Source organism: Pithys albifrons, chromosome 7, assembly GCF_047495875.1.
Source record: "Pithys albifrons albifrons isolate INPA30051 chromosome 7, PitAlb_v1, whole genome shotgun sequence".
NCBI lineage: Eukaryota > Metazoa > Chordata > Aves > Passeriformes > Thamnophilidae > Pithys > Pithys albifrons.
The window spans coordinates 49683081-49701387 of NC_092464.1; the positions used below are offsets into that span (position 1 = coordinate 49683081).

General features: G+C 43.4%; 1 protein-coding gene across 3 annotated transcripts in view; it reads right to left on the reverse strand.

Annotated features, from left to right (window-relative positions):
* Positions 1 to 13555, reverse strand: part of PDCD6IP (programmed cell death 6 interacting protein) — a 35260-nt gene extending 21705 nt beyond the window's left edge. For 2 of the 3 annotated variants that reach the window (XM_071561524.1, XM_071561522.1), the window contains exons 1-4: positions 13104 to 13554; positions 5884 to 5938; positions 4119 to 4188; positions 455 to 582 (exon numbers count right to left, since the gene is read on the reverse strand). In XM_071561524.1, the coding sequence (XP_071417625.1) occupies positions 455 to 582; positions 4119 to 4188; positions 5884 to 5938; positions 13104 to 13309 (459 nt within the window). In that variant the 5' untranslated portion in view covers positions 13310 to 13554. Of the gene's footprint in view, positions 1 to 454; positions 583 to 4118; positions 4189 to 5883; positions 5939 to 13103 lie in introns of all 3 variants that reach the window. The other variant, XM_071561523.1, reaches the window with a different exon arrangement.
* Between the last annotated feature and the right edge of the window lie 4752 nt (positions 13556 to 18307).

The following is an 18307-nucleotide window of genomic DNA, read 5'->3' on the forward strand; positions in this document are numbered from 1 at the left end:
CCTCTTGTTCTTGGAGCTACTTACACTGAGACACTCACCATGACAGAGTATAAATAAATGCTTACACCTAACAACATAAGAACATGGAAATTTTAATGCATTCCATAAAGAAGAGATTATTACTGTATAATTTGTTAAAACTGAAACTTATACTAGCTAAAATTATTAAATCTTAAGCTCAAGGCTACTAGCTACCAAGAGTATAGGGAACTGCACAGAATTATATTCTCCAAATCTGGTAAATAAACATGAGACAAGACTGGTACATAAACAACCCATCTTTGCAATTAAGAGCAGGGAAATACAGATACAGATAGATGATAGATAGATTAGATTAGACAGATAGACAGATAGATAGATATGTGTATATATACCTTTAAAATTGAGAGATACCTATTTGATGTTCTAAGATTACTCATTCTGAATTCCAAACAGAAGCAGGGAGTGTCTGTACCTGGTAGTGCTTGGCTGCAGCTTTCAGTCCTTCATCGTTATCCAGGTTCTGCTCTGCTGCAATCTGGCTGGCCAGAGCTCCACAGTTGAACAAAACACAGGTCTTCTCATACCCCAAACTTGCCAGAGCTGCAAATAAGAGTTACCCAGCATGTCAAGAAAAGAAACCTCAGTTCTCCAGCATCCTACAGCTGAGGCCAACACTACTATTATCTGTAAAGATCAACAGTTTCAAATAGAAACAAACAAAATCCCAATCATACTGAACTTTTAGAGTTGAAGTCATCTCTGTTCAGAAGACTTTACACAGTCTAATTTGGCACTTCCACAAAATGTTTCCATGTGAGTAACTACAGAAAGTGGCCTAAAGCATAAACACAGTAGCATCAAAACCCACACAAAATAATTTCAAAGTCTTTCTAACTAGGATGCAGCTTTTTGGCTCTTGGAGTATTCCTGAGGGATAGTCTGAACAACGAACTTTCACAGATTAATCATTTTGCAATAACTCTCCAGTTACAAAGACACTTACATGCTCTGTCTTGCAATCTATTGACATACAGGAAATTTCATTCTAAAAGCTGTTGGTTTAGACTGAAATTCTGACAAATATCTTCATTATACATGTACTGAAACAGTTAAGGATTTACTCCATTACAACTTGAGCTCACTAGACAGCTGAGTAGCCTGTCCAGATGCGACTCCTGCAGTACTTGATGGCCCCAGAGGATGGAGCTCACACTTCCAGAACTAGAAATACCTGAACAGGAACCACTTTGAATATATTAATTGCTTTCAAAAGGTTATTTGCCACATGCAAGGGCTGGAAAAACCAAATACTGCAGCTATGAGTCTCCTACTAGTGCTTAAAAGTGTCCAGACACTCCTCTTGGAGAATATGGAGGAGACAAGCGGTGATGAATGTTCAATTTCACAAACCTTATCCCTAAAACATGAAGGTGCTCAAGATGCACATTTGTTTTATGTCACAACATCCAGCCTCCTTATACAGCTACATATTGACTTAACACCCCTCTGAAGTGTCTATGTTGGAGCTCCCAGAGCTGCACACAATTTTCAAACAGGCATAAATCTGACATGCCATTTTCCCCATTTTGTTTCCATGAGGAGTTTCACAGTCACTGTACTGCATGAAGATGAGAGTCATTTATCTAGCTAATCTCTCCTATGTAGTTTATTTTCCAGAATTTTTCTAAAAAGATGATCTTGTAAACTTAGACAACACTGAGAAGTCTAAAACAAACAGAAGAAAGGAAATCTTAAAAGTCTCTGAAGTGCAAAATAACTTTAAACGCAGAATTACTTTATACTCTGAACTGCACTTTAAGTGTGAATTTCTGCAGTGGGAACAGCTGTTTAGCAATAAAGATTTTCCACAGACTCATCTGTTTATTGCCCTACCTATTACCTTAGTCAGCATTTTTCAGATTACATGCCATGAGGAGAGCCTGGTCACTTCCCAAGCAGTCACAGTGTCTGTCACAGCTCCCACTGGGATGAAGATTTGGGATTCAGGGGAAGGTGGGAATCAACAGTTCCTCATCACAGTAACAGCCAGAACTCTCAAGTCACACCCCTGCATCTTGTCCCCATGGAAGCCACAGGAGTTTTACAATGAATTTCTGTCTGGAGACAGGACCACCTGCTCTTGGAAGTCAAGAGGAATTCTGCTCCCTCAGTAACTGAATACTTTGCTTTACCCTGGAAAACCTCAGTGCTAATTCTGATCTGACATAAAGAGATATACACATGGCAGAGTTAATCTGGATAAACTGTGATACATCTCTGTAAAGATGTATAATAAAAAACTCCTTTTGTTAATTTCTTTCCACTGAGATCTGCTTTAGATTTCAAAAAAAAAATTATTCCTTTGCCTGTTAACTGAGGATTACTCAAATCTCAGTCAAGAATTTCGTTGATATTTCACATGCACATCTACATAAATCTCTGGCAATCTGCCTCAGATTATTCAGACTAGTATATAATTAACCTACAAACAAGCAAGCTTTCTCAGGCTGCTGTGACATCATACTTATTCAAATTCTCAGGGCAATCATCATTATGATTATTGGATTTTTGTCTCACACTTATGATAAAACTCTGGTGATTCACAGATGATGTTTAAGTCCCAACTAAACATTCTGAACTTTACTATTAAACAGGTTCAACCCTCATTAAACGTTAGACCCAAAGCTGACAGGATGAACCAGATTCCAAGAAAAAAAAAGCTACACCATCTTTGTGAAGGTCCCCAATTATTCAGAAGGGCTTAGAGCAGTTAGAAAAGAAAGCAGAGACCACCTGTGTATGCACAGAACTGTGGTGTGTTGTCACTCATACAGCCCACATGAGCACAGCTGTAGCAGATATATTCAGAACACAGGAAACTGTGAAGACTTCCAGTGATTGGTAACAAAGGACTATACAGAGAATGTAAAAATGTTTAAAAAAATAAAAACTGAGTGATCACTCTTACACTATTTCATGCTTTCTCTGGAGCTTCAAAATTGCAATGGTCATCCTGCAATGCTAGTCATGATGAACAACTCAGGTATAAAGAGAAATACTGAAGAATGACAGCACATGACTGAACAGCTCCTCATTTATCTCAAAAGGATTTGGTCTTATTTCTCTACTGCCAAGTGACACAAATCCATTTAATGATCCTGAATTTGCAGCACAGAATTGTCCCTATATGACTAAAATCAGACTCAAAGTCCTTATGTTTGCAGGAAACAAATATAATTCTTTTTTATTTTCCAAAGAAAAAAATCTGTATGAAAAAATCTGTTCAAACCTGTATGAAAATATTTTTAAAATAAGTGATAGAACAATTTCAGAGCATGGGCAAATCATTCTATTCTCTTGAAAAAAATGTGGTACCAAGACCAGGTTACCAAAGTCAGTTACTATCACTTTGCTTCTGGAGGGGACTCATTTACCCACAAGCACATTTTGTAATGATCGTAGTCATTCAGAACAGTAAAAGCTGCATTACCAAAAACCTACAGTTGAATCTTATTTGATTAGTATCAATTGGGGTTGTTCCCAGAAAAAACTCTGAAAAGCAGAGAGTACAACTACAATCAGACTGCACATCTATTTGTGCCTCTGGAAATCTGAAATTCAATCTCAGCTTTGCAAGAATTGTTTGAATGGTGACTGTTCATTACCAATATTGAAGTGACTAATTTGCTACCAAAATAGTTGAATTAGGCAGTTAAATGCCTCCCTGACATCCGATCCCGTCAGATCTCGGAAGCTAAGCAGGGTCAGCCCCAGATCAGTACTTGGATGGGAGACCTCCTGGGAAATGCCGGGTGCTGTAGGTTCTAGTCCTGAGGACTTCCCTGTCACTGTCCAAGCTCGCTCGGCCATGGCAGATGAACCTCAGGACTTAAATGGTGGGGCCAGTTCTGCACACGCTGAGCCTCACCTAAAATCCACTGCGCAGGCTGGAAGGGCACACCCACGTGGGGACAGCCCTTCCCAAATCTGCGTTCGCGAAGCTGAGTCACGCATAGTTGAATTAATTTCAAATGTATGTTGACAATACCAGAAAGACCATTAACAATTCAGCTATATAAAAATATTCTCAAAAGTTTAGTATCATCAATACTTGTGTTTTCAGTACATTCCCTTACCCAATTTGGCAGATCCTCCAAAAAGTGATCCTTTATCAAAAGCATCTTTCCATGTAAATGTTACACAGACCTGAAAGTTGGGAAAAAGAAAGATTTTTACCTCTAAAATCAAACAGGAAATCCTCCCCAAAGTTATGTATTTAGCCCTTATATTCTAACTGCATAAAACTTTTCACTCACTCATGACTTTACAAACATTCTGAAAGTTTTATGAAATCATCAAGAGTTATTCAAAACAAAAGTTATTCTACCTTTTCACCTTCTTCTAAGTTTCTCAAAACATTTCAAGTAGACAAGACAGAAATTCTCAAAAATATCTTTCAGCTCTGCTCACATTCTGAGCAACAGATCAATTTGTTTCCAAACCAAGACATTCCTTTCCCAGCAAGTCTCATGGTCTGGTATAGCCATAATTTTAAGGAAACCACCCACCAGGCATTTTCCACTGTTCCAAACTACTGGCCTATTTGGATCTGTTTTGTAGTACCAAAATCCAGTCATTGTTACAAGTGAATTCAATGGCAGCATTATCAGGAAATGCCCTCAGGAAAGAGAATAAAACACTGTGCATTATTTATACCTCCAGCATATATTTCATAGACAATGAAAATACTTCACTGACTGCTTTTTCTAGTTCTGATTCCTTATTAAGCTGATCAAATAGTTGTAGGCAACCAGTATCAAACCAGAAATGATAGCAAAATTCCTCCTTTTTAAGTGCCTGGGGAGAATTACTTCAGAAAGAGGAAGGAGCTGCTTAAAAATGCATTTTCCTCTGGCAGTATTGCTACGCAGGAGGTTCTGGTCTGCAGCTGTTCATTGCTGCTTCCACTGACTATTTCCCCTTGAACGGAACAGTTTACAGGTATTGCTCTTTAAGTTTTCCAGTTTCCTTGTCTCAGGGTTTGCAGATCATCATAACAAAACACTGGCACTCTGAAAACAAGTGAATGCAGATACATGCAAAACTCATGCAGAAGTGCATTAAAAATACTCCCTTACTTATAACCTGTAAGACAGATAGATATTTCTTCTTTTAATCATAATATTATCATTTAAATATGATTTAATGTGGAAATAAATATAAATTTTGTCATATTTGTAATATGACACCCAAAAAAAACCCACATCTTTTTCCAAGAAAATACAGACACCTACAGATCTATTCCAGACTTCAGTAGGCAGAAGTTCAGCTGGATTTCTCTGTAGAGACAGGATTCTAAAAAAATGTGGTAGAAAAAAACCCACCCAAACCCCATGACCACCATACCTATACAAAAACTATGTCATTTGTAGATACAGAGGCAGGAATACAGTGCTGAGCTCCTGAGTGGCTTATTCTGTCAGTTGTTGTGAATGGAACTCCTGTTCTCCTTCAAAAACCAAAGATCATATTCCAACCCATAGAAACTGTGTTTTTAAAAGCCTTTGGATCACAGTATGAAACTGAATTCTTGGAAAACAGAGTTGAACAGGAATCAGCACAGAGCTACTCTTTATGACCAAGACCACAGTGATCATTAGCCCAAACCAAAATGTTTCTCAATCTGTAAAACAAAGGCAATTGTGGCCACTAAAGGGGAGGTTTCAGTACAGATTACATGGGAGCACCAGCTAGAAAATAAACAGAGATTAGGAAAATAAGGCTCCAAGAGATTAAATGCCTTGTCAGAGAGAAATACTCTTTAGAGGATTAGGTCCAGGCTTTGAAGTCATCCATCAGAGGTGCCATGATTCAGTTTACTGGTTTGGTAAGGCCTCTTACCTGATTTTCAGAGAATGGAAACTTTGGTTCAATTGAACACAGCTGATCGTAGTATCTACAAAAAATTAGAAGAAAAAAGGAAGAAACAGTTATTAGATAAATCAAATTAATGGTTTTGTAAAGTAAGGAAAAAGCCACAAAAATCCTACACACAAATAAGTTGTGAAGCTCATTCGCAACTGTGGAGGATTTGAAGGAATTTCTGCCTAAAGGGATTTTTACAGTAGAGGAACAAGTTCAACAGGAGGTCCTTCACAGATCATGTGGAAACCCTGTCCTAGTCTGAAGTAAAAGAGCACCACAGACAAAGCTGTGGCAGAACTGACTCATCCCACTACATGATGGAGGGTGGATTACAAGAGAGTGTCACACATAGGAGTCCCCACATACACACAGGGAAGCAAAGGGTCCATCAAGTCATGCTGCAGAAGTGAGTTACATACAGCATTTAACATAATATTAACATGCTACACTGTACTCTCTTGATCTGAGCACATAACCCAACCCCTTACAAATTCTGACTCAACCATTTCAACTTCAACATCTGAAATAGCTGCCATTTGCCACAGCTCCAATGGAGAGCCTGATCCCTGATAAAATTCTTCAGCTGTAAACTTAATTTTCATTAGATTATATTCCAGCAGTCACAGTGAATCAGAAGTTTCCCTGTGCCAGTATTTTGTCTAGTCACAATGGAAGATGTTTAGGAAAGAATGCCAGGAAGATAAGACAGCCAGCGTAGAGTCCCTCCCACGACCCATCCAGGCACTTCGAAGTTTTCCTGGGTGGTTCCCCACACCTGCACCAACTGTTGAACAGGCTGGATGCAGAATCCAAAACCTTTAAACTGCCAACTGCTAAGAACACATAATATGTGGCATCCCCTTCCTACACTTTTCCTGTAGGACTTGCAATATGGGCACACACTCAACATTATACTGGCCAAATTCTTTTCTAAAGAATTTCTGTGCCCAATATACAAAAGACCCTGCAGCAATGACTTTCACAGCCTGTAAAACAGGATTAACATTGTGCCCATTTCCCTGTATTATTAAATATTAATCACTGCTGATATGGGCATGAAGCACATGCACAAACTGTTGTGCAGGCAATAAACATTTGTTTAAAGTTTCAAGAAGAATTTCCAAAACTCATACAACAATAAGTTTAGTACATTCTTTGGTTATTTATATTTGCTAGTTTATATAATACTACAGGTTTCTGAGCCAGTGCAATTTAAGACACAAAATACCAAGCCATATCAAAAGCTACAATAATCTGCAGCAGTTCCCCAACAGGACTTTCAATAATAAGCTTGTAAAGTCACACAAAAAAAGTGTGCAGATATTTACTGTGATGGCAGTCTGAACAAAGTTAAACAACTTACCAAGTATGTGAAAAGTATAGTTAAAAATAATAACTGGTACTGAAGATCATTGCAGCCAGAAATTTAAATACACCTCCCTCATGGCCTTCATCTGGTCTCAACACAGCTGTTTTCACACAGTATCACAAAGAAAAGCAGACTTTGTGTGCCGTCTCCTCCTGCCTCACCTTAACTTGTTAACCAAAAGTCAGTAATAAAGCCAATCTGAGTTCCCACATTATAGCCAGGTGGGGGTTGGTCTCTTCTCCCAGGCACTCAGCAACAGGACAAGGGGGCACAATGGGCTCAAGCTCAAGCTCTGCCAGGGGAAATTGAAGTTGGAGAGCAGAAAAATATTCTTTCCAGAGAGAGTAATCAGGCATTGGAATGGGCTGCCCAGAAAGGTGGTGGATTCACCATCCCTGGAGGTTTTTAAACTGAGCTTGGCCGTGGCCCTGAGTGCCATGATCTGGTAAAGGGACTGGAGTTGGACCAAGGGTTGGACTTGATGATCTCGGAGGTCTTTTCCAACCCAATCCATTCTATGATTCTGTGATTCCACGATTCCCCTGTCCTTGTCTGCCACAAGGACAGCCCCAAGAAGCAAAGCTTGTCCAATGTCCCTGTGAGGCCGGGTGTGCCCAGGCCTTGGCCACCTGCAAACAGCCTGTTCTTTGTGTGTCAACACAACCACAGACAAAATAACCCAAGGAGGTGTTTGCTCCTCCTAAACGTGCCCATTGGTATTCACTGATGGAAAATGCAGCATCAACAAGGGGCTTTTTGTTTGGTTGGCTGGTTTTAAACAAGTTCTGAATTTGTTACTATTTTTTTTACTATTTTAAGCATGTGATGTCATTGCTTTTTATTAGAGAACTTGTAATTCTACTCAAGATTTAAGAGCTCTTTAAAATTCTGCAGACAAAAAAAAAACCAAAACACAAACATGTAAAGTTTCTTAGTTTTATAAATATAACTGTGTACATAAACATATAAAAATGGTAAATGAAGATGTCAACCACAGGGCAGTGTAACACTAACAGTACAAAAACAGAAAATAACTACAGAAGGAAAGGCCACACATTTGATGCACAAGTCAGTTACACAGTGAACATAAAGGTGTAATTTAAAACTAAATTTACAGTAATCCAACCATCAGGACACAAAGAATACAAGGCACAACACAGCTGGATGTTGTTTGGCTGTGCCAGTGAGGAATTAGAACTACAGAAATGAAAGGGGGGCAGATGTCACCAACACAGACCAAAGGCACAAAGTAACAATCTCTCATCAAAACAGGCATTACACACTCCCAAATGCCGGTAAAAAACAGACATAAAAAGAGTTGGAAGTGGAGTTTCAAAACAGAATTTAATTAAAATATATGTATTGCATTAAGAAACTCAAATCCTGTTCCTCCTCCAAAGAATCATAAAGAAAAACCTCCTTCAAAAGAACATGAGAGGACAAAAGATCTGTCTTTGCTCTCTGAGATAAGAGCCAGAGGCCCGAACTCACAGCTGAAAATCACAACTGCAACTTTTAGCCCTCAGAAAATGTGAGCAATCAAAATAAAACCATGCACTGCCCCTGCCTGCCTTTCCCCACCCCCTTTTTTCTGTTTTAAAAACAACTGCAGGAGTGAGAAAAATTAAACCAATTAAAGTCACACCACTACTCCATGTCTCCAGAAAAAAGGAAATTAAGTCCAGGCTATCTTTAATAGGCAGCAAGGAACCCCTCGAAGCTATAATTATACTCAGAAAAAAAAAATCACTAAATCAAATCTGCTGTAACAGAATTTAAGGAGAAACATCTGTACCAAACTCACCTATGTCCCCTTCAGAATTCTCAGATCCTTACAAAACAAAGAAACCTTGGGAGCAGCGTGAGGGCTTTCCCAGTTACACTGTGCCCCTTTCCCTGGGTATCCCAAACACTTCTCCAAGAGAAGCCTTTGCGTTCAGCAGCTGAACAACAGCACAACACCCACTTTTAAAGCTTTACTGGGGAGTGCCTGTCTAGGAAATCTGGCTGCAATTGAGTTAATTTTCTTCAAATCTGTAGCGACTACTCAGTAAAACAAGCCTTCTAAAAATTACAAACCCATGGGTAAATCCTAGATTAGTCAGCAGAAGATTAAGCCCTCATTTCTTAACAGTTAAATGGTCTACAATGTTCTACCAGGTATTGGGGTCTATAAAAAGCCACAAGGAGGTAAACGTATGCAAAGGGTACCCATATTCTAATTAGTTCTTTCAACCTTACTTCACTAACAAACCAGTTTTAAAACCCAAATTCAATGCAAATCTTGCTAAAGTTGTAACTTAAACATGACTGAGTAACTCTCTTAAATAGCAATAGGAAAATACTGGAAGTTGGAGAACTAAGGCAATTTTCAGAGGAAACACAAAGCACTCAGGCACTTGTGTTCTTTCTCTCAAGCTCAGCTGGACACTTCAAACTTTTGAATGTGCAGAGAGTTTGACTTTTTAAAGCAACTGTGCCTTAGGGAATAATTACACAATATATGTAAGAATATTCTTACAGAGTAAGAGCAAACTTATTTTGCAGCAATCGTAATGAATATAAATGGTCAGAGAGGGACAGCCCACCCCTAACTTTTAAAGAAATAAGGGAAAACATACATCTGATGGTTTTATTTTTTATAACTTAAGAGTTAATTCAGACCTTCATCTTATCTCACTTCCACTACAATGGCCTGCCCAGAGAGGGCGTGGATTCCCCATCCCTGGAGGTTTTTAAGGTGAGATTGGCCGTGGCACTGAGTGCCATGATCTGGTAAAGGGACTGGAGCTGGACCAAGGGTTGGACTTGATGATCTCGGAGGTCTTTTCCAACCCAATCCATTCTATGATTCTGTGGTAAGAGAAAGAAATATTCTCAAGCAATACAATTTAATTAAAATGCAGATGTTTTAAGAGAGGAGCTTCTGCACAGAAGGGATCTCACCTCTTGTTCACACTGGCAGAGCCAAATTCAGCTGCTCCTGACTTTACTGCAACAGCATCTGGGCCAGCTGAATTCACCGGCTGGTCACCAATCACCAGCAGAGAACAGATCACTGCACATGGAATTGACTCAAAACTGGTATTATGAAACAGCAAATGGCTTCCTTTCTTATTCAGAGAGAAAACCTGAGGTGAAGCTGCATATTATGGATAAATTCATTCAATAAACTGCTGGCACTTAAAGAGGGGCACCCTACTCAGCCCCTGGGCTTTCAGCAACACTGCCTTTATTTATGTTGTACCAGCTCTCGCATTCATCTGACCTTCCACTGAACTCATTCAAACTTCTCAGAATGCCATATAAACATTTTGTCTTCCAGAAAAAGCATAAGGACCAGAATTGAAAAGAGGGCTGCCTTCTTCTGGTAGTGTAGAACAACTGCTAAACAGGGTGAAGTCATAAACGTGTCTAGGCCAAACAGGGATTTCAGACAGAAAGTAACAACAAACCTGACTGGCACCTCCAGAAAAGGAAGCTCATTTCCAGCATTCCAGGGAAGATAATAACATGCCCTTCAATTTGGCTGGCAAAGTCCCTCTTTCAACTCATAATGCCACAATTTCCCTGACCTTCAACAGGCATAAACACGAGTACCTTCAAAAGTGTACATGGTAAGAGACAGGAATAGAACAGGAAACTCCAAAGATACTGTAAAACATTATCATAGTACAGTCACAGTTTTTATAGTCCAAACACTCAGTGAAGGGCTGATAAGCTTAAAGAACATCAATAACTTACTTCACAAAACTTGCCTTCTTTTTAACAAAGCACTTGTTTCTTCTCTGTTTCTCTTCAATTTTTAAAGTTTATAAATAAGAAATTCTAGTGAACATCAAGCATATTTTTACTTGTTTATGATATTACAGAAAAGTGTCTGCAAGTATCACTTCTCCTGGTAATAGAAAATCCCTCTTTTGCCTTAAAAAAGGTTATGCTATTGTGTAAAAATGCATTTTAACTAAAATATATGTATTGCATTAAGAAACTCAAATCCTGTTCCTCCTCCAAATGTTTGATCCCAGCTTTGCAAATAGGAGAATGTACTCAGTATTAATCTAGTGAATGAATCACAGTGACCTCATGAGCTACAAATGAATTGGCTCAAAATATTTCCAACACAGAGAAGCAAAACAACAGGGTTATCACAGAGTTGGAGATCAATCAGTCTGACCCTCCTGCCAAGGCAAGGTCACCAAGAGCAGGTTATGCAGGAATGTGTCCAGGTGGGTTTGGAATGTCTCCAGAGAGGGAGACTCCAGGACTGTCCTGGGCAGCCTGTTCCACCCTCAGTGGAAAGAAGTTATTCCACTTTAGTTTTTGGCCATTCCTCCTTGTCCTGTGTCACTAGGCACCACTAAAAAGAGCCTGGCACCCTCCTCTTGGCATCCAACTTTGAGACATTTATATGCATTAATGAGATCCGCTCTCAGTCCTCCCTTCTCTAGGCTAAGCAGGCCCAGCTCCTACAGTCTCTCCTTGTAATAAAGGTGCACCAGACCCTTAATCATCTTTGTGTCTCTCCACTGGGCCCTCTTCAGTAGCTCATTGTCTTTCCTGTCAATCCTGCAATCCATAAATGGTCTATAGATACAGGAAAGAGTGGTTGCTTTTGCAGATGATGGAGCAGTTCGTCCTAACACAAGCTTTATGCAGTTTACCAGGCAGAAGGCACAGATGAATCTTTTGTTCATTGAACCTAAGATAAGTCCAGCACCACAGAAGTCCCACTAAACTTTCTGAAGAAAAAAAAAAGAGGATGTGACTTTGCAAATAAATGACGAAGCTGCTAAAAATAGCACACAGAACAAAATCACCACGGTAACAAAAAACAAAACCAACCCACGTTCAAAACGGAAAAGGAAGTGAAAAGAAACCTGTACCAGCAAAAGGTAAGAAAAAAAAAAGACATACCTGCTCTCTCTGAAAAGCAAAATGGTCTGTCATGGGTACAAATTAAGGGAGAGAAAATCTACATTCGATATTAGGAAGAAATTCTGTACTGTGAGGGTGGTGAGGCACAGGAACAGGCTGCCCAGAGAGACTGTGGATGCCCCATCCCTGGCAGTGTTCAAGGCCAGGCTGGATCCAGTCTTGACCTGGTCTAATGGTAAGTATCCTGACCGTGGCAGGGGGGCAGCCGGAACTAGATCCTGAAGCTCCCTTCCAAGCCTTAACATCCAAGGTTTTCACAATTTCTAGATCTAAGAGCTGTTGGGAAGGGGACGCTGCCGGGCACAAGGCCTTCCCTCCCTGCGCTGCCATCATGTGACACCCCACGACACCCGAGGGAGGGAGGGGATACCCCGGGATGCTGCAGGACACCCGAGCGCCAGGGCGGCCGCATCCCACGCGCCGCCAGAGCAGGCCCGGCAGCCCCGGCCGCCTCTCCCCGGAGGGAGGAGCCGCCCACACCTGGGCCTGGGCGCGCCCGCACCCGGCTCCGTCTCCGCCGCGCCCAGCAGCGAACCAAGGCTGGGGACGGTGAAGGACGGAGGGCACGGCGAGGATGGGGATCCCTATCTGAGCAGGGACTCCCCTCCCCGAGTGAGGTCTCCCCCTCCCCGAGCGGGGACTCCCCTACTCGATCAGGGCCTCCCTTCCCTGCGGAGGATCTCCCTTACCGAGCAGGGCCTACCCTTCCGGATCAGGGCCTCCCTTACCTGAGCAGAGCCGCCCTTCCCTGCGGAGGGACTCCCTTATCCGAGCGGGGTCCCCTCGTCCCCGAGCAGACCCTCCCCTCCCCGAGCGGGGTCTCCCCTCCCCGAGCAGACCCTCCCCTCCCCGAGCGGGGTCTCCCCTACCCCAGCAGACCCTGCCGTACCTGAGCAGTGTCTCCAGCGCGCTCTCGTGCTTGTCGAGCGGCCGGCCCAGCGCGCTCTTGCGCAGCCGGCTGAGCTCCTCGGCGGCGCGGCAGTGCTCGGCCTGCGCCTCGGCGCCCGGGTAGCTCTGCTGGATGAACTTGCACAGCGGCTTGGCCAGGTCCACCTCCGAGGCCTTCTTCAGCTGCACCGAGATGAAGTTCGTCATGGCCGCCGATGCCGGGCGGGCAGAGCCGCCGATGGGGCCCCTCTCACCGCACCGGGACCCCGGCCCGGCCTCCGCCGCCAATGGGGCCCCTCTGTCCGCACCGGGACCCCTTTCCCGGCCCCTCTGTCCGCACCGGAACCCCCTTCTCGGCCTCTCTCCCGCACCAGGACCCCTTTCCCGGCCTCTCTTCGCACCGGGACCCCCTCCCGGTCTCTCTCCCTCCCCTCCCCGGTCGCCGCCGCCGCTTCCGGGCCCTCCGCGCACGCGCGCCCCACGGCCCCGCCCCGGGAGGGAGGAGCGGCGGGAGCGGCTCCCGAGGGATGCTCGGGGAACAACTTCGCTGTTAATTAGTGCTCCAGCCACTCTTTGCCAGTCACATCTCTCTAATTAGTCTGCAGGCGCAGTTCTCCCCTCAGTCTGAGTAGGGTCAGTTCTCTCCCCAGTCTGAGTAGGTGGTCAGTGAGCCGGTGGCCGCGATCCCGCAGCTGGAATTTTCTCCCTCCCAGTTACTGCTCAGTTCTATTGGCTGCACTCCCGGTGGGTCTCACCCAGACAGCACGTTCGTTTTGGGATCGTCCTGCCTTATCCTTGAAACAAAGGATTAGCCAAGGCTACAGACAGAATGACAGGATTGTTAGGGTTGGAAGGGATCCCTGGAGGCCCCCGTGGATCTGGCTCTGCAGCGTCCCTGTCCGCAGCATCGGGTTGGGTACCTGGTGTGCAACAACACTGCAGAGAGACAAAGATTATTCCTTCCAAAATTGCTCAAGCCTGGATGCTCAGTACTATTCCAGAAATCCAGCACAGGACTTCCCGTGCCATTATTTACACAGAATCACAGGGTTGGAAGGGACCTCTGGAAATCATCCAGTCAGACACCCCTTTCAGGGCAGGGTCACCTCGAGCAGGTGACACAGGAACACGCTCAGGTGGGTTTGGAATGCCTCCAGAGAGAGAGTCTCATGACCTTCCTGGGCAGCGTGTTCCAGTGCTCTGCCACCCTTACTGGAAATAAGTTATTCCTCATATTGGCGTGGAGCTTATTTTGGTTTAATTTATGGCCATTGCTCCTCCTCCTGTCGCTGGTTACCGCTGAAACAGGTCTGGCACCACAAGATGCTCCCAATGCAATTACCTAATCATAACTGTCCACCTACAGCTACTAATTAACAGCTTGGGAAAAAGGCACAAAGTTTGACTCAAACCTCTATTCAGACCTCGGTGGACTCGGCATCATTCCCCTCTCTAAAGCTACGGGATGATGGGCTCGGTGTCTCCGGGCACTGCCCGAGGGGCAGTGGGACGCGCTGATGGACCTTCCCGTCTGTCCGAGGGAACACAGGGAGCTCCAGCGCTGTGTGCTGGGAATTGTGGCCGCGGAGCTTGGCTGGGGAAAGGGGAAACCTCACAAGCTGTATATATATGGCCAGACTTCCCGAACGAAGGTTTGGGAAGGGCTCTCCCCACGTGGGTGTGCCCTTCCAGCCTGCACAGTGGATTTTTTAGGTGAGGCACAGCATGTCCAGAACTGGCCCCACCGTTTAAGTCCTGAGGTCCATCTGCCACGGCCGAGCGAGCTTGGACAGTGACAGCAAAGTCCTCGGGACTGTCACAGCACCCGGTACTGACCGGGGCTGACCCTGCTGAGCATCCGAGATCTGATGGGATGGGATGGCAGGGAGGCTTTGAACTGCCAGGGGCGGTCCCTACGCTGAGACTCGAACTCACGACTCACAAGCTGTGACGCGGTGGTGAAAGCGGCGGCTGCGGGAAAGGGAGTGGAGCTGTCAGGCGTGTAATGCCTTGGAGTCCCATTCTCACCCTCCGCCCTAAGGATCAGTGTCTTAATCACAGTGGAACGCGGCTTCTCTGCAGCAGAAATGTCTCCAGTGGCAGTAAAAGGCGCGGATTCCCGTGTTGCGTGATCACACCCACCCACATTACGCCTGGTTTCTGCTGACTCGGCACAGCACGGCTCAGGCAGGTGAAACAGGCGCTTTGCCTGCCAGGCTGGCTGCTTTGGGCACCAAAAACCGATATTCAACCCACATGCTCCTCTCCCCCTTTCCTCTGCCACTGTGCCAGACAGCTAAGGCTCTAAGCCTGCTATTTTCTTACTATGTAAGCCACCAGGTGATGACACCACAAAAAGGTAAAAGTGCTTTTAAAATTAGTTATTTGTTCTCATGGTGTAGCAGACAGTAAGTTTTGCTGTAAAGCAGGTGATCCCTTCACACTGAAAGTGAACTCTATGAAGTAGAGCTGTCTGTGTATCTTATGAACACCTATACTAGTGTGGCATAAGGAAAAGGGTAGAGCCTGGGAAATCAGTCTTAACCACTCCTGTCGCCACTGGGAGGGGCAGCTTGTCCAGAATTAAACATCCTTTTATCCAATCCAGAGATGCTGTGGCAATGGCAGCCAGGCTTTCCCAGGCACAGGGAAGGAGACAGTGGAGTTGTCCTCCTCATTCTACTGCATCCAGTCATGTTCGTTGGGGCCCAAGTGGGTTTCCTTCAGACCCCTGCCAGATTGCTTCTGTTAAAAACTTTGCTGTAATCACAAAAAGTGAATATGTATGTTAACAGTTCCCTTGTGTGCTCCTGGCTCCCATGCTGAGTAAACACTCAGCTCAGTTTTTCATAGCTCAATCAAAACCAAATAGTAGTTGACTTAATTTTACATTGAAAAAAAATTTTATCCCACAATGAATACAAAAAGGAAATTATCCTGCCATACTCATATTTGGGTGCATGAGTTTCTCCTGTGTTCTTTCTTTCTCACGAGGTTTTATTGCCCACTGTCTTTTTTATCCCTGAGGTTTTATTGCCCACAAACAATTGCAAGCATTTGGTCTCTTAGCTTGAGTTAGCCTTGCACTGGGTGCACTTTCCTGTCCCAGGGAACACCCCCACCCTCTCAAGCTTGGATTCTGATCAATCTTCAGATACAGTCTTAAGTGTGGGCAGTTGTCTCTGTTTGTTTCCAATATCAAGGAGTATAGTTACCCTACACATCATCACAAGATACGTGGTTGCCTATATATGGGAGATGGAAGCCATCAATTCCTTCCAGCGTAACACTCATAAACATGGAAAGGGTGTGAACAGGGAAGGGCAAAAACTGCAGCTGTGAGATCATAGTTCTACTTTAGAGGCACAGTGACCTTTGGATGGCTGTTGCTTAATGATACTTTGCGTTCCTAAAGGTCCACCAACACTGCACAGAAATTTCCCTGTGTCTTAGAACAAGTTACTAAAACTTAAATGTACAGGTGATTTACTTCTTTCCCACAGATTTCTTGATAAATCATTACTACTCTGAAGCCTTTATTCTGATTATTACAATTAAAAAGTTAGAAGCAGTGGTGACTTGTTTCCTTGTTACCTCTGACTAGTTAAGTACTATTTCCCAATTTAGAGATGAGGAAGCCACATAGTCAGTAGTTATCAGTGCAAGGGGGATAATCTGCATCTTCTGACTCACAGTCCTGTCCTTTAAACAACAGACCATACTTCCTTATTCAACAAATTTATGATGCTATCTAAGGGAAGCGCTTTAAAACAGGTTTCCCCAAAATGTTTGAAATGAGGCAGATTAAATATGTAATAGCCATGTTTAAGCATTACCATTGTAACTGATACATTCCATTTTAGTGTAGACCATTAGATGTCCCCAGCTTTCTTCTTTTTCTTAAAGAACCATTATGCATATGGAGAGCACCACAGTTCTGCAAAAGCACCTCTAAAAGTTAGATTTGCTTTCAGTATTCAAATGAGCTTTTCTTCGGTTTCATGGGTATTGTCTACCATTTTTAGACAGACAATTTTTTTAATTCCGCGTTTGCTGTATTATTTTATTCTGTCTAGTTTGGTCATGCTGCTTTATCCATAGCGTAAGAATTTCCCTGTAGCAATTGCACTAATTGGCAAACATGCTATACCAAACTAGTAAAAAATCAGCAAAGGAAGTGATAAGGCAGTTAGTTGTTAATTTCATTAAATCTAATGGCCCTTTTGCCTAAAGCTTCATTTAATCACTCAGATCCAACCCCATTTTGGTACTGCTAATATGATTTTTTGGTGATATAGGATAAGCACCAAGTATTTCATCACCATTATCTTTTGATAATGAGTTTCAGGAATTATTATCATCAGTTACCCAAACAAGGGAATGCAGAAAACAAGTTGTGTGTCTGATTTGATCTAAATAACCCATTTAGTCCTACTGCCCGTTGTCCTAGCTCAGCAGGTGGGACCAGCTATCACTGTGTGTGGGTGATGAAAGCTGTGTATTCTACCCCCTCTATTCATTCCCCAAGGACAATGGACCATTAGCAGCAGCTGCCCAGGGAGTCATTATCACCTTCACACCCAGCCTGAGGGGGGCGGAGCTGCTAATGGGCCATCAACAGTTCAAGATACCCCCTGGCTCCAGAGTTAATCACCCATTGTGTGAGTCCCTGCCCTGGGGGAGGGACTGGGTGCTCCCTGAGGGTACATAAGTGGTGGGTAAGAGCTCGGGAGGCTTTTGTTAGATCCAGAGGAGCAGCAGGACTTTGACAGGAGGAGACCAACACTCTTGACTAGACTACAGCCATCACCTGCACCAACAGGTTTCTCACTTCTTTTTGCTTTGGACTTGGGGGGAACCAGGTGGGTCTCAGCACAAGGGTTAACAAACCCTTTTGGGTTTGTGCCCCAGACACTGGGTTATGCTGCTGGGTTTTGTGAGTTGAAAGCAATTTCTCTTTGTGTCAGTGTATTTATTGTAATATTATTATTAAATTTTAGCCTCTGATTTATAATCTCTCTTGTTCATTTCCCCTGCTGGCTCACCTTTAAACCAGCACACCCATGTAGAAGAAAATACAAAATACAAAATTGTTATCACCTTTTAATAAATTACTCCTTAGCATCCCATAATCAAAAGCATGAGGGAGAATTCCTACCATTTCTTTCAAAGTTAGCATTCCTTTACTTTTGGTTTCCAAATTTA